The sequence below is a fragment of the Rattus norvegicus genome, chromosome 10 (genome assembly GCF_036323735.1).
Source record: "Rattus norvegicus strain BN/NHsdMcwi chromosome 10, GRCr8, whole genome shotgun sequence".
Classification (NCBI taxonomy): domain Eukaryota; kingdom Metazoa; phylum Chordata; class Mammalia; order Rodentia; family Muridae; genus Rattus; species Rattus norvegicus.
The window spans coordinates 19,773,061-19,800,744 of record NC_086028.1 but is presented as its reverse complement, the minus strand read 5'-3'; the positions used below and the strand labels follow the sequence as shown (position 1 = coordinate 19,800,744).

General features: G+C 42.7%; 1 protein-coding gene across 2 annotated transcripts; it reads left to right on the top strand.

Moving 5' to 3' along the window:
* Positions 1 to 2,403: 2,403 nt before the first annotated feature.
* Positions 2,404 to 27,289, top strand: Spdl1 (spindle apparatus coiled-coil protein 1). Of its 2 annotated transcripts, none has more exons than XM_006246104.3 (12): positions 2,404 to 2,572; positions 4,684 to 4,855; positions 8,658 to 8,834; positions 10,648 to 10,845; positions 11,317 to 11,466; positions 11,547 to 11,645; positions 11,727 to 11,837; positions 12,982 to 13,122; positions 14,005 to 14,114; positions 14,582 to 14,769; positions 24,017 to 24,332; positions 26,822 to 27,289. In XM_006246104.3, exons 2-12 carry the CDS (start codon positions 4,700 to 4,702, stop codon positions 26,967 to 26,969), a joined length of 1,794 nt encoding a protein of 597 aa, XP_006246166.1. In that variant the 5' UTR covers positions 2,404 to 2,572; positions 4,684 to 4,699; the 3' UTR covers positions 26,970 to 27,289. The 2 variants fall into 2 exon arrangements, with proteins under 2 accessions (XP_006246166.1, NP_001029310.1); NM_001034138.1 differs by having other exon boundaries at positions 2,448 to 2,572; positions 4,681 to 4,855.
* The last annotated feature ends 395 nt before the right edge of the window (positions 27,290 to 27,684 follow it).

Sequence of the window (27,684 nt, the reverse complement as noted above, 5' to 3'; positions counted from 1 at the left end):
CAGCTCCCAGCTCAGCATCCACCTGATTTGAACTGTCTGGTCACTGAAGATGGTCTTGAAGCTCAGTTATTCATGTGCCAGTTAGCACAAGTGATTCCATATTGCTTTCATGTGGATGACCAGTGTAGAAAGACAAGCCCAAATCAAAGTTCTCCTATAAACTGTGTTTAACAATTACAGAGAGAGTGGCTTTTAAGACTCCGTGAACATGGTTCTCTCTCCCAGTCCATTTTTCCTTAGTTCTGCCATCTTCTAAGACCTTGCTTAGCGCCAGTGCATCTTTTGAATATCCAGACAAAATACGCTTTTCCTTTTACACAGCTCCTTCTATGTAGGGATATATATATATATATATATATATATATATATATATATATATATATATATATGGTTGGGGTTCAGGAGTCCCCCCAGAAACCACACAAATGCCAAGCTCAGTCAGACAGGGATGGTTTATTGAATGCACACCCTAAGACTGATCTATCAGGTCTGTAGCTCAGAATCTGGCAGCTGAGGCTAAGACTCTGAGAATTTCTCAGGGCAGGCTTATGAAGGAAAAAGTCACAATGAGCTCCTGTGTAGGTGCTGGGAGTGCTGCCCAGTGGTCAGCTCTGACTCAAGCCATTTCAGACATGACAGTTTGTGTTGACCTTTAATTTGATGGGTCCTATGTAAAGCTTTGTGGAACTGAAGATTAACAGTTGTCATACAGAACGTAACAAGGTATGTGATGGACATGACCTTGCCCTGAGGTAAGTTGTTTTTCTGTGTCAATGAATGGCAGGCAGATCACAGAGACAATGTGGAAGACTTGGCAGGCGTGAGGCAAAATGAGAAATGGTGTGACTTACCCGCTCTTGAATCAAAGAACGAAACAAGGAGTTCACAAAGATCTTCGTTACACGCGTTAACTAGTCATGACTGGCCAAGGCTAGAGGTTATCTTCCTGACTCCTGAGTTGAACAATCTGAGAATGGTAGAAGAAATAGGATTTGCTTCATTTAATCTTTCTCACGATTATATCTGCTTGACAGATCACTGTTTATCTTAAAAACCAGCTCAGTCCTTTAAAGTCTGGTCTAGCTCCATCAGAAATACCGGTCTATAAGTGAAAAGGCAGGAGGTCAAAGGCTATGGTACATCAAGATATTAAAATTTAATGGAGACATTCAACTCTACCAAATGCAGGAAAAGGGGAAAGTAAACACTGACCTCTGGACATTGAAGGTTAAAAATCAACGGGGTACAGTACAAGTTTGGCCTGCATGATAAAACAAGGAAGCAAACAAATAAAAACAAAACAAACAAACAAACAAAAACCCGCTGGTGATCTGTCAAGAGACAATTCACTATACTGGTTTAAGACTAGACGACAGGTGGAATACAAATTAGTAAAAGAAACGAATCCCAGGAGTCGCGAGGAGGGGCTGGCGGATCTCTGTTGAGTTCATCGCTAGTCTGGTCTGCAGGGAGAATTCCAGGACAGTCAGGGCTACACAGCGACCCTGTCTCAAAAATCTAGATGAGATGACGATGATGAGGAGGAGGAGGAGGATGATGAAGAGGAAGAAGAGGAAGAAGAGGGGGGAGAGGAGGAGGAGAAAATTGAATAGTGAAAACCTTCTTAGACGTTTTGTTATGTAAAGAAAAACATGGGAATGTGGTTGACTGGCGTCGGAGAAGTTTTCGATTAATTTTTGCAATGAGTCATTTCAGCACCTTCATCTACTGACGGGAAAGATTCAACACAGTCAATCACGATAAAGAAGCAGCCAAGTGCTTAGATAAAAAAAAAAAAAAAAGACATGATGCCATGTGCCAGTTGCTAGAACTCTCCAAATTTCCAACTGTTTAAAAGTGTAAAGAATAAGTAAAATTACAAGGGGTTTCTATTTAGACACGCATGCTCTCGAGCTGTCCTGCAGAACCGGCTGGGTTTGTTTGAATAGCAGTCCTAACACTTTGACTTTGAATTACTAGGGTGTTCTTTGGAGGTGGCTTTAATTTCCTCTGCGGAAAGTGCAAGATGCCGCGGAGCTGGCAGGGTGGATCGGGTCTAACTGGGAAGATCCGTGTGGAATGTGGCACAGTGCTGGCCCGGGTTAGACTCAATGCCTTAGCTACTAAAGGCGACTGCAGGCGGGCCAGTGTGGAACTACTATTACCTTCAGACCCGGCGACAATGGCGCTGCTAAAGACCACAACAAATAAATACACCTCAGAAACACAATTCACTAAAAGCAAACACTTGGTTAAATAAAAAAAAAAGTTTCCAGGGAATCTGACAAGCAGAAACGCCTAAAAGCACAAGTCGCGCAGCATGCACATGCGCAGTCGCTGCAAGACACGCCTCTCGTTTGCCCCGGAGGCGCGGATTGGACAACACATCTCGTGAGAAACCCGAGTTCTCGCGGGAACAATATTCAAAAACCCCGGCGCTTACTGAACAGACCCTCGGCCGAATGAAGAGGGTGGTATTTCTATGCTGAGGTAGATTTAGTGTCACGCGTCTGGGCGCCCAGTGCTCTCCGGACAGGCCTCCAGTTGCAGCAGCCAGGAAACGTGGGGAGAGGTAAGGGCGAGCGGCGGGAAGGGCGAACCGGGCGGCCGCAGGCGGAACGCCTGTTGTCCCGGAACCTGAGTTCTCAGGAGCCTCCTTCCGGGTCGGTGTAGTGTTCGGTCGGACCGCTGCGCTGCGGGTTTGACTGCGTACGGGTAAACACGGTGCTGGGTGATCTTGATATTTAGTTCTGTGACCTCCGAGTCCTGAGTTCTCTAGTACCGTAAGCCCTGGCCAGTGGTGCAGCCCGAATTAACTGTTGCAAATATGTAACACACGGTGGAGGCTTATTGTAGCATCTCATTCACTTATTTTTTACTTGTTTAATTGTTTTGTTATTTATGTATTATTCACATTACATCCCAATCTCAGCCCCCTCCCTCCTTCTCTCCCAGTCCTGTCCCCACAAATTCCTACCTCCACTACCCCCTCCGTCTTTTCTCAGAGAAGGGGAAGTCCCCCTCCCCCCAGTACCATCCAACCCTGGGAAATCAAGCCCCAGCAGGGGTAAATAAGCACTCCCAACTAGGCAGTCCAGGTAGGGGAAGGGGAATCCAATGCCAGGCAACAGAATTAGAGACAGCACCGCTCCGATTGTTAGGGGACCTAGGTCCAACCCCTGTAACCTCCTTGGTTGTTGGTTAAGCCTCAGTGAGCCACCCTGGGCCCAGGTTATTTGACTCTGTTGGCCTTCCTGGGGTGGCCTTGACCCCTTTAGCTTGCTCAATTCTATCCCCTATTCTTCCCCACAAAACTCACAGAGCCCCGCTGGATGCTTGGCCCTGGTCTCTGCATCCCTTCTATCTGCTGCTGGATGAAACCTCTCAGGAATTAGTTCTGCTAGGTTCCTATCTGCAAACATAGCACAGTAGCATTAGTAGTGTCAGGGGCTGGCTTGCTCTCATGGGATGTGTTTCAAGTTGGGCCAGTCAGTGTTTCTGCTCCGTCTTTATCCCTGTGCATCCTATAGGCAGGAGAACTTTTGGGTTCAAGGCTTTGCGTGTTGATTTATTGATTTTTGTATTTGTTTATTTTTTCAATGATTAGAGGTTGCAGTGGTAACATTTTGGATGTTTTGGTTAAATGTTTTCCCTGGTATTTATTTGTGAAAATGTGACTCCCAGAAAGTTTAAAATTCCTTTGGCTCACATGGCATTTCTGTTGATACCTAGACAGAGGCCCTTTACTCTACTTATCTTACAGAATTTATAAGATAGATGAAACAAGATGTTTGCAAAACTTTTTTACGATGTAGCCAGTTTGGTGGTGGAAATGAGCTTTGAACCCAGATGGCTAGCTCACCCATAGAGCTTCCTCTCACTTTAATACCATATACAGGTTGCGTTTTTGAGACGTTGGAGTGTAAAGTGATTGGTGCACCAGGCTTTGGACCTCCACTCTGATTTTTATGTCATTTTGCCATATCTGTGTAGGTTCTCTCAAACCTATCCCAAGCAAGCTTTTGGCTCACTTCTCCAGCAGAGCATCTTGGGCCAGGACTTGCAGTTTCCAGTTTCTCACCTAATTTGCCTTAGTATCGTTTGCCATGATGGTTCCTTTCCACCCCCTGGAGGAATTTTGTCCTTTTGGCTTACTTCATGAGTCATGCCTGAGGGTACTTTGGGTCTTCTTCATAGCAGTCTTCAATTCCGAGTCTTGTCAGCAATCCTGCTCATCTTCTAGTGATGAAGAATCTTAAGGGCTTAATGTTGTCACTGTCCATATTCAATTGCTTAATTAACCATGTCATACTCAAAATATGAATTCTTGCTTTCTTTCCTGTAACGTTCTGTACCTCAGTGCCTCAGCTGAGAGTAGCTCCATTCTAGTAATTGCTCTGGCCAGAAGCCTTGCATTAATTTTTCTTTTTACCTCCCAGAATTCATACCAGAAAATCGTATTGACTTAACCTTCACAAATTTTACTGAGTTTGGCCATTTCTTGATCCCTACTGTGCTATCTCTGAGAAGAGGAATTTTCGTACAGTTCAGAAATTGAAATCTAATATCCCTTTGGTTTTATATGACGGTACTGTCAACTATTTATGTTTCTTCTCTTGCTCTGATGTCACTACATTTAGTTCCAAGTTCAGCTCAAGTAGTTGTATTTTGTCTTTCCAGTAGATTGAAAACAGAAAACATGGAGGCAGATATCACAAATCTTCGAAACAAGCTCAAAGAGTGTGAAGACGAGCGACTGAAAGCTGCACAGTATGGCCTACAGCTATTGGAGAGGCAGACGGAGTTGCAGAGTCAGCTGGATAAATGTCATGAAGAAATGATGACCACAGCTGAGGTAGGAGCCATGCACCTGTTTACAAGGAAGTGCTTAGGACCTAAAAACTTGTTTGTGTGGTAACTCCATACTCTTTTTACCCACCCTAGCTGCATTGAGAAGGGGAAGAACTAAATAAATGTCCAGTGTTCTTTCCAGCAGTTGGGTGACTCTGAGTTCAGCTCGCTTTCCTGGCTACATTTCCATGGCCAGGTGCTGTTCAGCCCATGCTCTGCTTTTCTTACCTCACTCCTTTTATATTTCTAAACCTTTGAGTGCTGCATGGCATTTCACCAAGCCTTGAGTTCTCCCTGAAGGCTAAAGTAGTGTGTCCAAGTGCCTGCCATTAATGAACATCTCAAGGTTGACACAACTCATTCTCTGTCTGCTAATTGGATGTTCACTTGCTTTGGTAAATGGATTGGCCTTCATCCAGTTGCTTGAGCCTAAAGTCAAGGGGTCCTGCATTTTGTCCATCAATAAATCTAAGGACTTGACTTACATCTTATTTAGGTTTCTGTTACTGTGATGAAACACCATGACCAAAAGCAGCTTGGGAGGAAAGGGTTGATTTCATCTAGAGAAGTCAGAACAGGAACCTGGAGGCAGGAACTGATGCAGAGGCCATGGATGCTGCTTACTGGCTTGGCCAACCTGTTTTCTGATACTATCCAGAACCACATGTCCTGGGGTGACACCACCCACAGTGAGCTGGGCCCTCTTACATCCGTCATTAGGAATAAAATGCCTCACAGACTTGCCTACTGGTCAGTCTTGCAAAGGCATTTTCTCCGTTAAGATTTCCTCTTTACACATATATCTAGGTTTGAGTTAATTTGTCAAAAAACAAGCAACACACCAAAAGACCTGCCTGAGATACTGCTGCTCTAGCCCAGACCATAGCTGTCTTTCCACTGGACAGCTGCTGTATCCTTCTAACTGGTGGCCAGCTTTCATCATTACCGTTCATACGTCACATATCCAAGAGGTCATGAGAAAATAAACCATCTCCTTTCTTCCCTTCTGAAAGCCACATGGGGCTTTCTGTTGTATTTTTGGTATAGTCTGAGCTCTTTACTAGGTTTTGTATATTCTCGTGTTCTGCTCTCTTCCTAAGGGGGCAGCACATTTCAAATGTGTTTTCTGTAGTCTTTCCTATACTGGCTTTATATTGGATGTTTCTCCTGGAGTTACTCGTCCACTCTTCTTGACTGAGTCCTCAACCACAGACTGTCAGTCACATGTCCTGTAAGCATGGTGGCTAACACTGACTGTATAATGTAAAACTGCGAACTCTCCTGCCGATTATCTCCAGAGCTGCAAGCAGTGTGAGAGGAAATCTTGTCTAGTCTTACGCACTAACATACACCTATTACCTGCCACACAAATGGTTTTAAAATTACTAGATCAGTTTAATATTAAATGTTTAGAGTTTTAAAACTGAAGTTCGGGATTATCAGTATAGCAGGTGGACATCACTAATGACATGTTGTTTTCCCAAGAGCTGCTGTCCTTAGTAAGTACTCCATGCCCAATCACAAGGCGAAGATCATATATCTCAGAATGGAGACAAAGTCGGTGTGCAGAATTATATGGTAACACTATTAAATACCTTTTTAATAGACGTATACATCTTAGGAACCTTTTATAGTAGTTTTTGCAGTAGTTTTCGGGGTTAGTTGTTCCTCCCCCAAATCCCTCCTCTACCCTGCTTTATCTCATTAAAAAAAGAAAAGAAAAGAAAAAAAGAAACGGAACTGCAATACTTTTTAACCATGTCTATAGTTATTTTGTAAATGAAACAGTGCTCTGAAAGTATTCAGTATTTTTCCTCTTACCCATCCCACTGTTTTTCAAAGCAGTCAAGGAAGAACATCTCATTATCAGATAGTAATGCTTACCAGGAACATTGGAGTAGCGTGTCCTTTAACTTTGGTACGGTGTCCTTTGTTTTGTCTTCCCATAGGGATTGATGGACCGTCATGCTGTGAGGTTCATCCTTCCTTGACAGAAAACTGCAATTACTGTCCCTCCAGCACGGACTTGACATACTTCTCCTATCTATAGTTGTTCATAGATAACACATGGACAACTCTAGATATTTATATGAAATGATAATTTATAAATCTGTAATGGTTACGTCCTGCTTGGGTACCTGAAGCAGATGTTGCTCCTCTTGATGTCTCGTGAGGTCATTAGTCACCTAACACGATGTCAAATGCCTTACACAACACCTGACACATTTCATCTCATCACATGGATATTATACTGCCTCACATCTAAGAATAGTGACTGTAGTATAGAGATATTTGAGAGAAAAATGACACATAACTTTTTAAATTGCTTTTTTATCATTGGTTATATCATTAGTCTCTTATTCTGTCAAATTAAAAATTAAATTTTATTCAGTCAAATACTACATATTGGGCATGGGTGAGCATGGTATGTATAGGGTTTGGTACTGTTTATGGGTCCAAGCATCAGGCGGGGGTTCTGGAAACATATTCCTGGTAGATAAGGTACAAATGACATCCAGTGCTGAGCTTGGATGCCTGGCACAAGGTGATCTGCTGAACAGGATTCCCTTGTAGTCTGTGCGTCACAGCATCTGGCGTCCATGAGCATTTGCTCCTGCTGCTTGGAGAATGCGCTCCTATACCTGTTCCCTTAGAAAGTCTCTTCTTGGGTTGGGGATTTAGCTCAGTGGTAGAGCGCTTGCCTAGCAAGCACAAGGCCCTGGGTTCGGTCCCCAGCTCCGAAAAAAAAAAAAAGAAAAAAAAAAAGAAAGTCTCTTCTTAACTTGCCCCTGTCCTCAGTACCTGTCACTGTGGCTTAAGGTTGCTGAGTGTTTGCTTTAGATGGTCTTGAGGTTAGCTTTTGGAGTAAGCACAGAATGGATAGTTGTTGGAAAGGAGGGCTGAGTTTCTCTGAGGTGGTTATAGTGTTTCTGGTCTGTTGATACCAAAGGCCCCTTTATTTTTTCTTGTTGTCTCTCAAGTGGATTCTAATTATGGAAAGATTCTGTTATTGTACTGTTGTATTAAATAAGAAATAACTTACTGTTCTAATAATCAGCCAAATTCTTAGTTTGTGATCAATGTGCAATAAAGCTTACTACCATGTTAAATCTTACAGTTACACTTACAGTTATTTAGCCAAGAGCAAAACTTTTTCAGGAAATCCTTAACACTTTGCAGTCTGTTCCTTCTGGATTTGACATTCAGAGACTGACTCCTCCATTACTACTTGCTCTGCTGGCTTTCGGGGCAACAGAGACCACAGGTTGGAAGGCGAAGTCAGTAATTTCCTAGGACCAGTGTCTTTCCTTCTTTCAGCTTGAGCATTCTGAGACCCCTGCAGATCCAAATCCACCTTTTGGGGTTCATTAGACTGGTTACAGGTCTGGGCTCATAGGTCCTGAGTATAGTTCCCAGACACGGTGGAGCATGGTCCTATTGTTATCCAGCTCTGGAGCGTCAGAAGTAGGTGGATCCCAGCTCAGCCCATGGCAGTCCCTCCTGCCTTAGTTAGCAGGCAGGTTTCAGGTCAGTGAGAGACTCTGTCCCCCAAATAAGGTGGTCATTACCCGAGGAACAACACCTGAAGCTGTCATCTCTCCTACAGTAACATACATATACATGTGTGCTTCCCCATGTGAACATGATGTAACCCTGCCCCCAACTCAAAAAAGTAAACGAAAGATTAGCTATGTTAGCCCCAACTTGACAGGTGGTTGTTCCTTGGAAAGCAGCAAATGAACCAACCAGCTTAAGGTGCTAACTGGTAATATCCAATGATTTTATGCATTTAAATGTGTTTTCAGAATTATAACCAAGAGAAGTATGCCCTTCAAAGAGAAGTAGAGCTCAAGAGTCGGATGTTGGAGAGTCTGAGCTGTGAGTGTGAGGCCCTGAGGCAGCAGCAGAAAGCGCAGCTGGAGCAGTTAGAAATGCAGCTGCACAGAAGCCACCGGCAGGAAGTGCACGGCCTGAGAAACAAGGTTTGGATCTGTGTTCAGAGTGCAATTCCCTGTGCTTGCACGGTTATCTGTAAGCATTGGGTGCGTGGGGTGCGTAAGTTCTAGCTCTACAAAACAGCTAAGTTTCTCTATGTAACGCTTTGAGTGGAAATACCGAGAAACAAGCTATGGCAGGAATTTGTATACATGCTAGGCTTCTAATTACAGGTAATAATTTATTTAATTATTTAAATCAGGTAGATGAATATTGGTATTTGAAATAGTTGTAATATTGGTGACCAGTGTAGCCTCTGTGTAGCATGTGGTGTGGTTCACCTTGCAAAGTAACTGGTCCTGCAGCCGTTCCTGCACTGAGTTATGTGCTGATGTTCTGCACTACACAGCATCCTGCCTGCAAGGTAATGTGCTTTAGAAGTGGAAGGAAGAAATAAGGATGATCCAGTCCTCAAGGACTCTGTGGGGGAGGTAACATTGTCTCCATTATGGCAGACAAGGATGCTAATGTCTAGGCAAACTGAGAAAATTGAACCAAAGAAGAACCACAGATTGTCAGGAAAGCCTAGGACTGGCTTCGTGCACTTGGTGCATTCTGGGTACAGAGTAAGCAGCTGTTCAGTGAGTCCATTCACTCTCAAACCCCGGCTGCCCAGTGCCTTCAGTTTGCATCTGAAAAATGTAGGGCTTTGCTTACGCGTACGAAGTTTGTAGTCTGATTTTTTTTTTCAGATCCTACTCTGAAAACTCAATAAGATTTTTAATGCCTTATTTTCTCAGAAGTCTGTTTTTCAATTCTTAGTATTTAGTAGTATCTCTTAATATTTTTCCATTTTAAATAATGGTATCAGTGAAATCATATTAAGTAAATGATGCTTTTGTGGATCTTGCCTGTGGCTCTGACAGGTAGTAATCTTATTTGCAGCTAATCAGATCTGAGACGTGGATAACTAGAAATGATGTTTTTCATTTGCACATGGAACTAGCGGTAGCCCTAATTACCTAAGTAGATATGATAAAGGAAATGTTTGGGGACTAGGTAAAGCAATGATAATTATAAAGATTATAAGAAAAATAAATTTTTTTAAAATTGTGGTATTGCTGATATTCTCAAACATTTGTTTCTAGTATCTTCAAGGGTTAACTCATATATTTTTCATTTCTCACATTTAATCTCTCATTGAGCTCCAGGGAGTTGACCTATAAAATGTTATGGTAGCTCATGTCCCTGGAGTCCAAACCATCTCCACCATCATCACACCACTGTGGCTTTCTAGTCAGGTTACCAGCTTGCTCCATTGTTACCCATGCTGCTGCTCCTCCTCGTCCTCTTCCTCTTCCTCCATCACCTCCTTTTTCTTCTCCTTTCCTCTTCTTCCTCTTCCTCATCTTCATCCTCTTCCACCTCCTCTTCCTTCTCCCCCTCCTCTCCTTTTCTTCCTTTTCCTCTTCCCCCTTATCCTCCTCTTTGCTGGAGATGAGGAGCACTTCCCATTCTACACAGATACCTCATGGTTAGCTCTCCCACCTTGAGTTGCTTCTAAGAACACCAGGTCTACTTGGATGCTGGTGTGGGTTACTCCTGAGTTTGTTGAAGAGACTTAGTGGGTGGGGATGTGACTTGGTGAGAGATGGGTTAGCCTGAAAACCCAAGAGCCTGCCTTCAGTTCCCAGCGCCACCGGTTGGGAGGGAGAGTTCCTCTGCTTACATCACTCAGACCCAGCAAGTTTCTGTAGAGTAGCAACTGGAAAGTCAGGTATGGACTCTAAATATGGCTTTCGGAAAGGAAATAGCCTTTGAGTTTGGAGTTGTGAATCTTTGTCTCTTTTCTGGCTTTAGTTAGAGAATCTGAAAGTGGAATTAGACGAAGCAAGGCTTAGTGAGAAGCAGCTGAAGCAGAAGCTGGATCACCAGGGGGAGCTTCTCTCTCACAAGTCGGAAGAGCTCCGGCTGCTGTCTGAGCAACGGGCACTCAGCAGTGTGTCGTCAGAGCTGCTGTCTCTTCAGACCGAGCTGACCGAGGCAGAGGGTGTGAAGGTAACACATTCCGGGTGTTTTCTTGTTTTACTTCAGAGTATCTCTGCACGTTCTTGTAATTGTTCTTAAGATCTAGGCTGAGGCCTGAAATGGTTTTGATGCTGCAGAACTTTCAGATTGCTTCATCCATAAAATGATTTTCTAATTTATGATGATGTGAGGCAGGTTTTAGATTATGGAAACTCTGGGGTCATTATAGGCTTTTATTCTTATCTGAGTTTGGATCCTAAAAGCCCAATATAAAATATCAGCACATGTCAGTATGGATTTTTATTTCAACTGAAGATAATTAAAACTTAAGTTCACAGGAAACGGGAGGCACTTCCAAAGTATTTTTGTTGGCTCTCTGCTAGAAAAAAAAATATATTTGGCAACCTTTGAATGGTTTTGTTTTAACGTGAGTTGGGAACCAGTAATAAATACTGAATCAACTGCTGAGTGAGAATTCATGTCTGTGCTCCTGTTGAACAGAACGCCCTCAGAGAAGAGGTGAACGAACTACAGTGCAAACAGGAGCAACTAGAATGTCTCAACGCTTCCTTACTGCACCAGGTAGACCGGCTTAAAGAAGAAAAGGAGGAGCGAGAGAAGGAGGCGGTCTCTTACTATAATGCCTTGGAGGTAAGACAAGGGTCACCACGCTGGTTAGTAGCCACGTGCCCTCCGTTACTGAAACTGAAACTGTTTTCTTTTCCACCCAGAAAGCTCGTGTAGAAAATCAGGATCTCCAGGTGCAGCTGGGCCATGCACTCCAGCAGGCGGCGGATCCCAACAGCAAAGGAAACTCTCTGTTCGCAGAGGTGCTTGCCGGCCTCTCCTGACTGAACTGACTGCATCGGCAGTTCATTTAGTACAGGAACAAGCCCATTAATGTCTTCCAGGTGGAGGATCGAAGGGTGGCAATGGAACGCCGGCTCAACCTGATGAAAGACAAATACCAGTCACTGAAGAAGCAAAATGCCTTCACCAGAGATCAGATGAACAAGATGAAGGTATGGCTGACTGGCAAAGGCTTCCACATCCGCAGTCCTAGCACTGCGCACGTCTGTGCAGGAAATGTTTCCTTCAGACAGTGTACACGCGATTACTTGTAAATTGCGTGATTATTTTTTATTTAAAAAAAATCTTGGGGCAGTAGCTTCTGAGTGCTTCAGTGGTGTGGTTCCTCGCTGACTCGGCCAGGTAGACAGTGAGTCTTGTCTAGTTGGAATGAGAGAGTTGATTTTTTGCCTCTTGAGCATAACCCTGCTTCCTGCTTCACCTAGACTTACTCTCTCCCCGTTCTCACATGAAGAACTATTGAAATCTGCATCACACTTGCCCTCCCTGCTGTTCGTTTACTCAGTATAGACTGTCTGAAGTGGGAGGCTCGCTCTTCAGTTCCTCATTCCAGTCAGCTGAGCAGCTATGGAGAAGCTTGTAGCGCTGAGAAAACCCAGTCCTATCTGCACCTGACCTTTGGCTCCGACCCCTCCTTCCTTCTGCCCGATGCGGCTACAGAAGTAATGGGTTGTGAGAAAGGCTCCCTCCCGTTCTCTGTTCACAGTGTTTACAGAGCAATGAGGAATTAAGTAGCCGGACTTGGGGGTTAGATGAGCTACTCGAGGTGTGGAGTTAGGTTGTGTGTGCAAGTGGGAAAGCAGTAGCCGCCACAGGCCTCTTGGAGTTGTCGTGGACTTCACACATAGTAAAACATATTCCCATCTTTGTCATTTATTTCTGTAGGTAACTTAACAGTTGCCCCCACTTAATTAAAAATTTTAGGAAATTCCCAGTTAGACTCATGGTGGTAATTCAGGCGATGACTGGCAGGCATGATGTGGCCAGGCCCATGCACCATTGGAATGGCACGCTGCCAGGCCACAGCATGTAGTCCAGGGTACATTACAGACACATAAATACTTGTGCTGAAGACTTCAGATAAGTATAAAAATAGTCAAAATAAGTACTTCAAAGTTACATCCACAGCAAAGTGTTTAATGCAAATGTTTTCAGATTTTGAGATAAAAAAGAACTACTTACTTTCCAACATGAATTCAAATCTTGGAGCACAAAACAGTAATTATACCAGAAATATGTTTACCAGAATCTCAATTTTGATTGGGGGTGTGTGTGTGTGATTTTTTTTTTTTCTAGTTACAAATTTCCACGTTGCTGAGGATGAGGGGATCACAAACCGAATTTGAGCAGCAGGAACGGTTGTTCGCCATGTTAGAGCAGAAGAATGGTGAAATAAAACACCTTTTAGGGGAAATTAATAAACTGGAGAAATTTAAGGTATATGTAACATCTTTCCAAAAGCCAAATTCTGAATTGAATTTCTCAAATTTTTAGCTTCCATAGTTTATTATGTAATCAACTTTCAGTTTCAGTACAAATTGACCCAGTGTTTAAATTCTCTTGAACTAACAGCAGTCTTACCTCAGTCTTGGATGTAGGATGTGAAGTCAGTTCCAGCAACATTTGTCAAACATGGTCCCAGGGAGACGCCAGGTTTATCAGCTACCTCAGAAACCACGCTGCTACGTGTGCATTCGTCTTCCACATTTACCTCTGCAGAGCCCTGTTACGTTATTCAAGTTACATTTCTTCACAACGATTAGTTATTTTACATGTTTCTTTTCTCTTATCTAACACACACACACACACACACACTGTATTTATTTTGAAATTAGGAGGTTTGGGGTTTCTGCAGCCTATAAAATTGCTTGGAAGGTTTTGAATAAATTTACCTCCCCTCCAAGAGAATACAAAGACTTCTCTTCAGTTCTAAGGATGGGGGTGGGACCTCAGAAGTAACTTAAAGGATTTCCTCTCCATGGTTCTCCATTTCATGACCTCTAAAGTCCAGAACTGAACCTAGCAGTCATTGCTTTTTCCATTGTAAGAGCTAGGAGAGGGAACAGTGGGACTGGTGTGGTTGACAGCCTTCGTCTCAGAATTAAACATGCATTTTTGTGCCCGTGTCAAATCGAGGCACTTTCCTTAAGTGAGAAACGGGACTACTGGTTCTCCCCACTCCAGAAGGCAGGTAGTTCAGAGGGCGGTGGTTAGCATGGTGGCCTCCAACTGATAAGCACCTCCTTCGTGGTGGCTGCAGCTACCATAGCAGACCTCATCTGCTGTGTACTTAGTGTAACGAGTGTTTTCTTTCACTAGAACTTATATGAAAATATGGAATCCAAGTCTTCCACATCAGACAGTGCTTGTGCTCTAGAAGACAGCACCTACTACACAGATTTGCTTCAGCTGAAGCTTGATAAACTAAAGTAAGTGTTTGCGAGTGGGAATGCACAGATGAAGGGGTCCGCTTGCTTACAGTGGTATTACTCATTTCTTTTTTGTTTGTTTTTAATTGTCAAAAAATTTCAGGAGAAAGTCAATAAAATATCTTTGTGCAGCATATGGGTTTATATAAAGTATGTACTTTACGTTCAGTGTCTGGTTGGAAAGTGAAAGGGATTCTAAGTTCCCAATTAGAATTTAAGAATAAATTCCAAATAATTCAAAACTTCATGCATGTGTGCATTTGGGAAAAATATTTTCTCTTTTCTCTAAAGGATTTATAGAGGTCTTATGGAGGTTGCATTGTTAGAACTTATTTAACTGTTCGGTATTCTTTTCTTTATTGCTAAAATCTCAGAAAAACACCTTTTTAACACACAAAGTTTATTCCATCATGTCTGTGGCATGTATTATCTTCATATTCTCTAATTATTCTTTCCTGTTCCTGTAGCAAAGAAAATGAAAGCACGAAGGGTGAACTGTCCATCCAGAGGATGAAGGCATTATTTGAGAGCCAGCGGACCCTGGATATTGAACGGAAACTGTTTGCAAATGAAAGACACCTGCAGCTCTCAGAGAGTGAAAACCTGAAACTGAGAGCTAAGCTAGATGAACTCAAGCTGAAGTACGAGCCTGAAGGTGTGTTTTGTAGGCTCTCATTGTTCAAATCATTTGTAGCTTTTTACCCAGGTCACTGTAAACTAACTCGTTATTGCGTTTCTGTGGTACAGTGTAGCCCTCAAATGTGTAGGGAAATTAAGAGAATTGGTTACTACATAAACATGAATGTAGTCATGTTTTCTCTTAGGATGTCTGAGTTCAACATACTGTACAGCAAGGACTTAAGTTTTTCTCCTTTAAGCATCTCAGGGTGTCCCAAAGAGTTTTGAAGTAACTTGGAGGAAGGGTCTCGCTGTGCAGTTCAGGCTGGCCTCATATTCATAATCTTTATTCTGCCTCCTGAGTGGGATCATAGATGCGTGTGTGTCATCATGCCCAACTCAAAGTTTCATTTTCTTGAAACAACTGATACTAGGAGCTGGCCCAGTTAGGTTTGTTTGTAGAGGAACTAAGCAAGACTTAGGTTCAAGGACTTACTCCTGCCTTCCTCTCTCTCTCTGTCTCTCACACACCCTCAGCCCACCCTTCTCCCCCTCTGATGGACCCCTGGAGGTTCCAGGACTGATGGACTATTTTGCATGTTAGGATCCAGGCTCCTTAGATGTTGTCAGCTGACATTCTATTGACCAGAAGTTAGTCATGTGTCCCAGGACTCACCACCAAAAATGCTGAGATATAGTTTTAACCTCAAGCGCTGTCCAAATTGAGAGTTCTAATTGTTTTTCTTCTGACACATAGCAATTGGACACAATTATTAGGGTGCAGTGTGATGTTTCCACTTATTTATGTATTGTATAATGATTAAATCAAGATAGTCCATCTCTGTAGAAACGTCTCAGAACTACTCATGATTTCAGTTGAATATCTTTATGCCTTTATCCCTTTGAAGTAGGGAAAACTCCGAAAGTTTCTGACATTCACAGTGCATCATTGTTGACTGTTAGAGCTCCCAGCTGAAGGAGATCACATGATATTTACTTTTTAAACATGTATTCATTCTTGCACGTGAGTGTGTACCTGTACATATCTGTGCTTACACACCACAGCATGTGTGTGGTCATCAGACACCAACAGTGTAAGGCTGGTTCCCTCTTTCTACCTTCAGTTCCTGGAGCTCGGAATCACGTTCTCAGGTTCCTGAGGAAAGCATCAGCGAGTCATCTCAGTAGTCCCTATTTTGCTCTGTTATAAAATGAGATTGTTGGAGAGGTATTTGCTTTTGGGTTTTTATAATTTGTAGACACTAAGGTTTTATAGGTGTGTAATTTGCTGTCCTTTCTTCCTCTGAGTAGGCTCTCTTCATCATTCCCTTTGCTGTTGCAGGAGTTTTAGGATGATATGCCCTCATGTTTATTCTTGCTTTGACTGCTTGTGCTTTGAGGTCTCCTCTAGAAGACCTCACTAGGTCTTCCCTAGTTCAGTCATGCAGCGATCACCCTGTTCTCTTAGCACAGTTAATTGCAGAAATCCCCCTTTCCCCATTACATATTTTGACTCTGTGGACATTGGGGCTTTGTGTTGGTGGGTTAGTTAATTCCTAGCTTTCTGTTCAGCTCTGTTACTCAGTGTCTTTTCTACTGCTGATTTCCTTGGGGTCAGTTTGGGTTTGTTTCTGTTCAGAATTGTTTTTTCCATAGTATGTGATCTTCATGTGCAGTAGAGAAAATGGGAGTTCTACAGCTGTAGGTAGATAACAGTCAGTTTGTAGTGCACAGTGTTGCTGATTTTGTCTGATGACATCCATTGCTGTAAGCAGGGTGTTGGCCTCTGCAATTGTTGCTTGTCCTGTTGTCCCTCTAATACAGATTTGATGGCACCTGCATGGCGGGCTACTGTGTATATTCATGCTACAGGTCTGGTCTGGGCCCCTTGATCATTCTTTAATGTCCCAGTCTCATAGTTTTGATGTGAAGTTTATTTGACTTGACATAAATATCTCACCTTCTCTGGTGGATTACATTTTTATTCATTCATTTTTAGCTTCTGCACATCCTTGCAGATAAAGTGAGTCTCGTGCCAGCAGCATCATTTGCTCTCACTTTTGTAACCTGTCAGCTACTCTCTGTCTTCATTAGATTATGTGATCCATCTGCATCCAGGGCAATTACTGATCGCTAAGACCTTGGTGCCGCTGCAATGCTGGTTGTTTGCTGGTTGTTAGGCCTTTTCTTCCTTCCTTCTCTCCTACTGTCTCCATTACAGAGTAATGTTTCTCAGTTGTTATATTTGGTTCCATGCCTCAGATTTGAACTTTTTTTACTTATAATTACCTGCAGCTTATAAAGAACATCTTAATATTTAAAACAAGTTATATTGAATGGAACGGTGACAGTTTTAAATACAAAGGAAAAAACCCTTTACTTAGTTCCATTTCTCTCCTTGCTTTTATTTTTGTTGTCAAAAATTCAAATCTTTTTATATTCCTTATTATAACAATTGATTGGAATCGTTCCTTTGTTAGTATTGTTTTTAAGTCTTTCTGCTGAGGGCACGGAGGCTGTGGCTCTCAAGTCCAGAGTCCAGGGTTCTCTCTACCATTTTAGGTGTTAGACATGAGGTGCTTCTTCTTCGCCACCCAAGGTGTCCCCACCCAAGGTGTCCCCACCCAAGGTGTCTGTATGTCCGTGCATACGGCTGTGTGTCTGCATGTATGTCTGTACACCATGTGCACACTGTGCCTGTGAAGATCAGAAGACGATGTCAGATAACCTGGAACTGCAGGTAAGGACAGATGTGAGCTGCCGTGTGGGTGCTGGGAATTGAACTCAGGTCCTCTGGAAGGGCAGCCAGCGCGTTTAACCACTGAGCCATGACCGTCCACCCCACCTTCATGTGGTGTCATGGCGCACATTAGCATCTTCACCCTTTCCTTTTGAGCATCCGTTAGCTTTTTTTGGAAGACGGGTCTAGTCAAGTGGATTCCTTGTCTGTGGGGTTTACTGTACTCTGAAAGTCTGCTGCGGGGCTGCCGTGCTTTTGACCTTCCCATCCTTTTACATATCTTGGGTTTATTATGTTTTCTGTTATTCCTTTGAATAAACTTTAATACACTTTTTGTCATTCTCTAGTTCTCTTCTGGTACCAGTGGCAGACGTTCCCTTTGGATGCTGTCTCCTAAACTACTGATGTTTCTTCCTTCTCATTCATTTTCTTTTTTTCCTTTATTCTCCAACAGCCTGTCTTTAAGACTCACTATTCTTTATTCTGGTTGATATCATCTACTTGATTTTTCATTTACTGTTTGTTTTTTCTTATGTTTTTCATTATCTGACCTGGCTTGAAATTCTCTGTTTTTTGGTTTTGTTTTTTTTTTTTTAAGACTTATTTATTTCATGTATGCAAGTACACTATTGCTGTCTTCAGATACACCAGAAGAGGTCATCGGATCCCATTACAGATGGTTGTGAGCCACATGTTGGTGCTGGGAATTGAACTCAGGACCTCTGGAAAAGAATCAGTGCTCTTAACCGCTGAGCCATCTCTCCAGTCCCCTGATTTTTCTTAAAATGGCTAAGTTGTTTGTCCACCAGATCACTCACATGCCTGTCTTAAGTTCTTTCATTGGTACCTTGTTTCACCCTTTTTGAGGCATTCCATCCTTGGCTATCTCCGTCCCTAAATGTATCTCTGGATGATGAATTAGGTGTTTCTTACACTCATTGCCATCCGTCTTTGCCTGGGACTTTTGTTTGATTATTTTGGTAGTGGTGTAGTTGTTTGTTTGTTTGGAAACTGAGTGGCCCACTTTTCAACTTCAGCATTTAGAGGTCACTCTGAGCACAGGTTAGCTGTCGGTTTTGTGATGGCTCTGTGTCCTATACAGTATCCACCCTGGGTGGGCCCATGAACAGTCCATAAGAGGGCACTCAGGACATGGGAGAGCCAGTCACACACTCAAGTCCAAAGGCCATGTGGCCTACGCCTCCGGCAGTGTGGGACCTAATGTAGTCTGTCTGGAATGTTTGGCAGGGACAAAGGGCTACTGTCACACTCTGGATCTTAATTCCTGTTGGCCTGTTTTCCTCTCACTTGGAGTGTGAAAACCCCCTGGTAGTCTCCCTTGTGGGACAGTGTGGAGTTGTAAGGAAGGATGTGAGTGAGAATGACAGGGAAGTCAGATGTCTCTATCTTCACGTCTCTCTTTGAGCACAGTCACGTGATTCTGTGCATGATCCCATAGTGGCTGGGGGCAAGGGGATCACAGGCATGGAGAACCTTTTATATATAGTTCAGTTGCTCCGTGTGTGTGTGTATGTGTGTGCGTGTGTGTGTGTGTGTGTATGTGTGTGCGTGCGTGTGTGTGTGTGTGTGTGTGTGTTGGCGGAGGTCCAGAGTCTTCACCATCTTACTTTTGAATTTTGTTTTGCAAGCCCTATGAAGTATTTTTGAGTACATGGTTATTCAGACCTAGACAGATAATGGAAATAAAGATTCTACCATCTTCTTCCACCTTATATCGTGGATTTCCTTCTTTCCGTCCTTCCTCTCTACTTAACGTTGATATGGGATCTCACTATGCAGACCTGGTGAGCATAGAATTCTTCGTATAGTCCAGATGTGAATTTGAGAACCTACTGCTGATGCCTGCCGAGTGCTGGAATTAAAGGTGTGCGCCATCTCAAGAGTTCTGTTTTTAAGGAAAAACATTTTGATGAGAGAAATATACTAAATCTAATTACTCAGGAAATAGCTTATGTATAGAATCTTTGTAACTGCTATAAACATTGGGTTTTCTTGTGTGTAAATTGAAAATTAGAAAGTCTGTGTTAAGAAATATATGAATGCTGTGTGTGGTTCTGACCTATCTCCTTCTGAAAAGACTGTGTTAACATGTTTTAGTTTAAGGATTCTTTGTGTGTGTGTGTGTGCGCGCGTGCGCATATATGATATATATATATTACATATTTTTATTGGATATTTCATTTATTTACTTTTCAGATGTTATCCCATTTCCTGGTTTCCCCTCTTGAAACCTGCTATCCCATCCTCCCTCCTCCTGCTTCTATGAGGGTGCTCCCCGACCTACCTACCCACTCCCAGCCCTGACTTTTCCCTACACTGGGGCATTAAGCCTTCCCAGGACCAAAAGACTCTCTTCCCATGATGTCCAACAAGGCCATTCTCTGCTACATATGCAGCTGGAGCCATGGGTCCCTCCACGTATACTCTTTGTTTGGTGGTTTAGTCCCTGGGAGCTCTGGTTGGTTGATATTGTTCTTCCTATGAGTTGCAAAACCCTTCAGCTCCTTCAGTCCTTTCTCTAACTCCTCCATTGGGGACCCTGTGCTCAGTACAATGGTTGATTGTGAGCACACCTCTGCATTTGTCAGGCCTCTAGCAGAGCCTCTCAGGAGACATCTAATCAGGCTCCTGTTAGCAAGCACTTCTTGGCATCTGCAACAGTGTCTGTGTATGGGATGGATCTCTGGATGGCCTTTCCTTCATACTCTGCTCCACACTTTGTCTCCATATTTCTTTCTATGAGTATTTTGTTCTCCCTTCTAAGAAGGACTGAAGCATCCACATTTTGGTCTTCCTTCTTATTGAGCTTCATGTGGTCTGTGAATTGTATCTTGAGTATTCCAAGCTTTTGAGCTAATATCCACTTATCAGTGAGTGTATACCATGTGTGTTCTTCTAAGACCGGGTTACCTCACTCAGGATGATATTTTCTAATTCCATCCTTTTGCCTAAGAATTTCATGAAATCATTGTTTTTTAATAACTCAATAGTACTCTGTGGGACAGTGAAAGATGGCCTGGTTCCCAGTTGAGGCTGTTTGAATCCTAAAGATCCTGAAAGGGATGGTATGTGCTTTGCCTCACTCCCAGGAAACCAGGCCGGTCACTAGCCTGCAGTCCTCCATAGATTTGTGACCATTAGTCATGTAAGGGCAACGCCCCAAGCCCCTTCACAGGTAGTGGACGAGGTCACATAGGCTCAAGACAGATCTTCATTACAATGAGATACCTAAAGGCCTGGAGGCTTAGCCACACACACAGTTAATCCTCCAGTACTCCATTGTGTAAATGTCTCACATTTTCTGTATCCATTCCTCCACTGAAGGACATCTGGGTTCTTTCCAGCTTCTGGCTATTATAAATAAGGCTCTATGAACATAGTGGAGCATGTTAACATGTCCTTATATGTTAGAGTGTCTTTTGGGTCCTTTGATGAGTATGGAGTGTCCTTTATCTTTTTTGATACTTTTGGTTGAAAGTTGATTTTATTCAATATTAGAATGGCCACTCCAGCTTGTTTCTTGGGACCACTTGCTTGGAAAAATTGTTTTCCAGCCTTTTACTATGAGGTAGTGTCTGTCTTTGTCACTGAGGTGTGTTTCTAGTATGCAGCAAACGCTGGGTTCTGTTTATGTATCCAGTCTCTTAGTCTGTGTCTTTTTATTGGGGAATTGAGTCCATTGATACTAAGAGAGATTAAGGAAACGTGATTGTTGTTTCCTGTTATTTTTGTTGTTAGAGGTGGAATTATATTTGTGTGGGTATCTGCTTTTGGGTTAGTTGAAAGATTACTCTCTTGCTTTTCCTAGGGTATAGTTTCCCTCCTTGTGTTGGAGTTTTCCATCTATTATCCTTTGTAGGGCCGAATTTGTATAAAGATAGTGTGTGAATTTGGTTTTGTCATAGAATATTTTGTTCTTTATGTTAATTTATGTTAATTGAGACTTTTGCTGGGTATAGTAGCCTAGGCTGGCATTTGTTTTCTCCTAGGGTCTGTATGATATCCGCCCAGAATATTCTGGCTTTTAGAGTCTCTGGTATAATTCTGATAGATCTGCCTTTATATGTTACTTGACCTTTTTCTCTTGTTGCTTTTAATATTCTTTGTTTTGTGTATTTGGTGTTTTGATTAGTACAGGAAGAATTTTTTTCCTGGTCCAATCTATTTGGAGTTCTGTAGGCTTCTTGTATGTTTATGGGCATCTCTTTCTTTAGGTTAGGGAAGTTTTCTTCTATAATTTTGTTGGATATATTTACTGGCCCTTTAAGTTGGGAGTCTTCACTCTCTTCTATACCTATTATCCTTAGGTTTGATCTTCTCATTGTGTCCTGATTTCCTGGATGTTGCAGGTTAGGAGCTTTTTGTTTTCTATGGTATCTTCTGCCCCTGAGATTCTCTCTTTATCTCTTGTATTCTGTTGGTGATGCTCGCATCTGTGACTCCTAATCTCTTCCCTGGTTTTCAATCTCCAGAGTTGTCTCCCTTTGTGTTTCTCTATTGTTTCTACTTCCAGTTTTAGATCCTGGATGGTTTAGGTTCACATGCTTGGTTGTGTTTTTCTGTAATTCTTTAAGGGATTTTTTTGTTTCCTCTTTAAGGGTTTCTACCCATTTACCTGTGCCCTCTTGTATTTCTTTAAGGGAGTTATTTATGTCCTTCTTAAAGTCCTCGATCATCATCATGAGAGGTGATTTTAAATCCAGATCATGCTTTTCTGGTGTGCTAGGGAATCCAGAACCTGCTGTGGTGGGAGAACTGGGTTCTGGTGATGCCAAGTAGCCTTGGTTTCTGTTGCTTAGGTTCTTGTGCTTATGTCTCACCATCTGGTCATCTCTGGTGTTGGTTGGTCTTGCTGTCTCAGACTGGAGTCTGTCCCTCCTGTGATCCTGTGATCTTAAGTGTGTCAGCACTCCTAGGAGACCAGCTTCCTCTGGGTGGGATTTGGGTCTGGAGAGCGGTGCTACTGGGTTAACTCAGGTGCAGATGGAGACCAGAAGAATCCTGTCCCTGGTTGCTCTGTGGTTCCTAAACCCCGTGGTCTCCTCTTTGGCTAGTTATTGGAGCAAAAGTGTTCATCTCACCTGTGAACTTAGGAGTACAGCACTCCTCAGAGACCAGCTCTCTCTGGGTGGGATTTGGGTCCAGAGAACTGTACCTTTGCCTCAACTCTGTTTGCAGTCATCTCTGAGAACTATAGTGAGTTTCACCACTAGGGGGAGATTGTTGACAATAGGAAGATTTTTATTTTTTTTTTAGTTTTTTTTTTTTTATAGTTTTAAAAAGGCTTCTTTCTCTTTGACTCCAGTAGGCTCCCCTGATTAAGAATTACCCATTATGAATTTCAGTGGTCTGTCAACCCAGCAAAGACTTGAGGTGGTGGGGGTCAGGGTGATTCAGAAGCACAGTGTGAAATAAAGGTGGGAGCTTGCCGGTCTGAAAGCAGCAGTGTGAGCGGGAAGCGTCCTGCTGCAGGACCTCAGACTGCTGGTGTTCTGGTATTGAAAATGAAAAGGCACCTTAATGTGTAGGTGGGAGAAAGGCATTAAACAGAGCGAGTCACTGAGCGGCTGTGGGACCCTCACAGCGGTCAGGAGGCCATGAGGCCAGATGCTCTGCAGTCGCTGCTGTGAGGCAGGATGTGGTTGCAGCTGGGGAGACATGCATCGTAGAAGTGGCAAGAGTCTGAGTATATTCTATAGATGAGTCCAGGAGGCGTACATAACCAGTATTCGTAGTTCCATCTGTCCTTTTCATTTCACCTCTGTAAGACAGTACTGAGTGAAGCAGGCTTGGCATTCTTAAATTTAAAGATACTGAAGTGCAGAGAAGTTACTGCCCGAGGTCACCTGGCTGCAGTGTGAGACTTGAACCAGAACTCCTGGACTCGGCCACAGATGCTGTACCTCCCAGAGGTTCAGGAAGATGTCCTGCTTTCACCTGCACATCCTGGCCATTCCTGGGCTTTCTGCATTACAGAATTGACAAGGAGAAGGTTACAGATAGTCTGATAGGACAGAGTTGCTGGTGTGTGGGGCCACAGCTGGAGTTGAGTGAGGGTGAAGCCTGGAGTCCTTTCCTGGACCCCAGAGACAGAACAGTGAAGAGTGCATGTCAGAGAGATGGTGAAGACAGGAGGAGGAAGTGGAAGTGAAGATGACCAGGAGAGTGAGGGGGCAGGAGGAGAGCCGAGAAAATGGGAGAACGAAGGGGGCTGGAAGGGTACTCAACATGCAATGTGTATTTATATGAAAATTTAACTTAAAAGTGTATATTTTGGGGTTGGGGATTTAGCTCAGCGGTAGAGCACTTGCCTAGGAAGCGCAAAGCCCTGGGTTCGGTCCCCAGCTCCGAAAAAAAGAACAAAAAAAAAAAAAAAAAAAGTGTATATTTTATCAAAGAGAAAAGTGTATCTTCAGAGAACCAAAAAGGGAAGTGAATTCGTGTATAACTCACTGAGTTTTCTTGGAATGTGTCTTTGTTTTTATTCGATAAGCATATATTTTATGCTTGTTTTTTTTTTCAGAGAGAATTGAAGTACCTGTACTCAAAAGGAGGCGTGAGGTGCTGCCATTGAATATAAACACCCCAGAAGAAACAGCTGCTGCCAGTGCCACTGGGGAAGACGTTTCTAGACTTCCACTTGAGAGGAAGGAGGAGTCCTGTCTTGATAACTTAAAAGATAACACGGTGCAGTGGAAGCAGCCAGCCAGCCTCTCTCCTCATAAGAGCCTGCCTCTGGATACACAGCCGAAGAAGGAGAAGTGTGTGACGCTTGTGGCTAGTCCAGCCAGCACTGAGGTCCTACATGAACAAAGTGGGAACACCCCCAGTTCTCCCAGGTCAGTGTGTCTTTCTGCCTGGCCACCAGCAGCCTTCTCCGTCTTTCCTTTCTCCCTGCCTGCACTGTGCCGTGTGGCTCTGTCTCTCTTCCCACCACTGCACTTGGAGCTCTGCTGTCTGAGTGACCTTCCTTTGGTTCTTGTCATAGAGTCAGGTAGACTAAGGTGGCTGCAGGAGGAGAGGGCTGTGAACAGCAAGTGATGCTAGGCAGTCTCACTTCCCCAGCCCACAGAGCAGAGACAGCCCAGCCCTCTGTTCCAGAGGGTCTTGCTGGGTGGGGTAAATGTTGTTTTTCTCTGTTCAAGAGAAAGAAAAACCAACTTTCTCAAAGAGCTCTCCAGTAGTCTTAAACATTTAGGCCTAAGATTTTTGGTAAGAACAGGTAAAAGTTTTATGGTTTTTCATATTTATACTAAGCCTGCAGAAATAGGCTTTGATGCCTGCTTGACGTTTTTAAATATCAAAGCTAATTAGTTTCATTTTTATTTCAAAACTTGAAAACTTCCAGCTTTCTGTGTAATTGAGTTTGTGACTAACAGAGAGCATCAGAGGGTATGTGAAGGAAATATCGTTCCAGGGCTCTGTGCCTGGCACCTGACAGAGGGTCTGGACACATGGCAAGGTCAGTAGGACAGTAGTGAGTGTGGGCCTGACCTGGATGTCCAGCAGCACGGGCATGGGTGGAGGCTCTGTGGTCTGAATGCAGTGGGACTTTTAGCCTTGGAGGCGACAGGGCTGGGTAATTTGGAGAAAGAAGAATACAAGTGGAGAGGCTCATGCTAAACTAATTAAGCTGGTCTCAGACCAACAATATATGTTTCTCTCATTTGTGACACCCAAATTTTATATGTGATTAAAATCATATATGTGCATGTGACACGAAAACAGAAGCAAAGTCGAAAGGGACGGGCACAGGAAGGACAGGCAGAACACATACACCCACACACTTGTACATACACCCACACACTTGTACAAGAAGTTTTAAAAAGTGAGTCAGGAAAATGAAGGAGGCAGACTGTGTGAGGAGCTGAGTGATGTCTACACGCAGCGCAGTGACGAATGTGTTACCGTAGACCTGCATGCACTTACAGGTTGAGCATCTCGATGAGCATTTGCACCATGAGATGAGCTCTCTGCGAAGTGTGTGAGTCTCAAAAGAGTGAGTGCAGAATCAGACATTTAACTGAGAGGGAGACACAGCCCCCCCATACCAAAGGGCCTCCTGGTGTGCTTCATGTGATTTTAAGTTCCCAGTGCTACTAAACAAAGTATTCACCCGTTAAAACATCAGCTGCTAGCTGCTATTAAACATTATTTTTAAAATAATGTTTAAGTCTATAAGACACATGAAATTAAAACAGTATTCTAGTGAATATCTCCCCCAGCCTCAAACATTCTGAGAGGAACCCAGCGGGCACTGCCTGTGACATGTCTGTCTCTCTGGAGAATCTCAGATGGCCATGGCGCCTTGTTGTCTGCTGTGCTCGTTTGTCTCCCTGCCCTTTGTTGTTGAGCAGCAGTACACAGATGCATGCCACACCACTAATGCTCTCCATTGTACACTGGAAAGTTTTTGTCTGATTAAAACCCACAGCAAAACTAGAAAATATTTCAGAGCATTTGTTTTTAAGTGTGTAAGTCCATCTACTAAAAACATTTCCAATCCAGCTGGAGAGATGGCTCAGAGGTTAAGAGTGTTGGCTACTCTTCCAGAGGTCCTGAGTTCAGTTCCCAGCAACCACATAGTGCCTGTGTATAATAAATCTGGTGCCCTCCTCTGGTGTGCAAACATACATGCACATAGAGCACTGTATACATAATAAATAAATAAATACATCTGTAAACAAAAATTGCCAACCTTATATCATTTCTGCTTGTTTAGCTTAGACACACAATTCTGAGTTAACTTAGTCACAGTAAAGGTGGGCTTAGCTACGACTAGAGTACGGCCTGCTTCAGTCAGATAATGAATGCTTTCCCATGAAGAGTCTTTAGACCTTTCAAGCATCTGCACTGTTTGTTACTGCTTGCCTGATGGAAACTCAGTTTGGAGAGTTTTGTTGATTGGTTGTTTTTTTCTGCTTTCTTGACTGAGACAGACATGTACTTGGGAAGCCTGAGGTTCTGTTTTTTTCATCTTTGTGCTTAACTTTTTGAATGTGTTATCAACCTTAAAATATTGCTTTAGCATTTTGAATTTTGTATTCCATGTTCTTATGGTGAGTATCTCCTTTTACTTAATACTTTAACTTTGGCATCCTTGACCTTTTATCAGACTTAAAGATACTTATAAAACATTTTTTAAAAGTTAAGTCTACTGATAGAAAAACTCATTTTAGAGTCAGCCACTTAGTATCCTAATGGAATCTACTAATAGTTCTTGTCCTGTGTATTTAAAATAACACTCCCCCTTTTGGACGCCCACTCTGTTAGGCACTTCTTTTTCTTGACCATACTTGAATTCAGAATATCTTCTTAATGTTGGTAGGTTAACTGAAGAATCAAGGCTTCCAACAAAAGTGAAGGAAAGAAAAGAAGCTACAAGCAAATTGGAAAAAGGAGCTTCTAAGAAATCACACACCATCATGTATGTGTCCTCGAAGTCAACCCCAGAGATGCAGTGCCCACAGCAGTAGTGAGGTGCTGCGTGGTGGCCTTGCTAATCGTCATTTCTATTGGTGGGACACCCTTGTGGAGCATTTGCATAAACCAGTGCTAAGACCTAGTATGTTCATGCCTCGGTGACCAAGAATTCAGATGTGGCTGTGATTGTGACCCAGAAGTTCCTTAAGTGATGATCCTGCTCAGAACTATGAATCACAGGGAACAGACCATCATCAGAAGAGAACGTTATAATTTAAACCTATTTGCTGTGTTGGATATGGAATTTGAATGTTATGTGATTAAATAATCTATCTTAAGAACCAAAAATTAAAAACTAGAACACTTAAAATTATTTATTATAGTTTTCTGTGTACATCTTATTTAACTTAGATTTTCCTTGTCTTGTAAAAATAGTGAAAATGGCTTGAATATATATTAACTACAAAATGTTTTTAGAGTTTGAAGTATCTATTTTAATTCATATGTGTAACTTAGGTTTTCATGACTCAAATTTTAGAATGTAAAGTAAAATTGCAGCAGTCTCTTCTATTTGTGTTTTTAATTTTTTATAAACAATAGGATACTAATGAAAGAGAATGAGAAGAGAAATGAACTTTAAGGATTCTTACTTCCTGATAACATAATTGTATATATATTCTTTTAATTTATCTCTCATGTAACTTTACTTAAAATTACATGGTCACACATATAGTAAAAGGTACTTGAGTTTAAATTTGCCAAGTATTT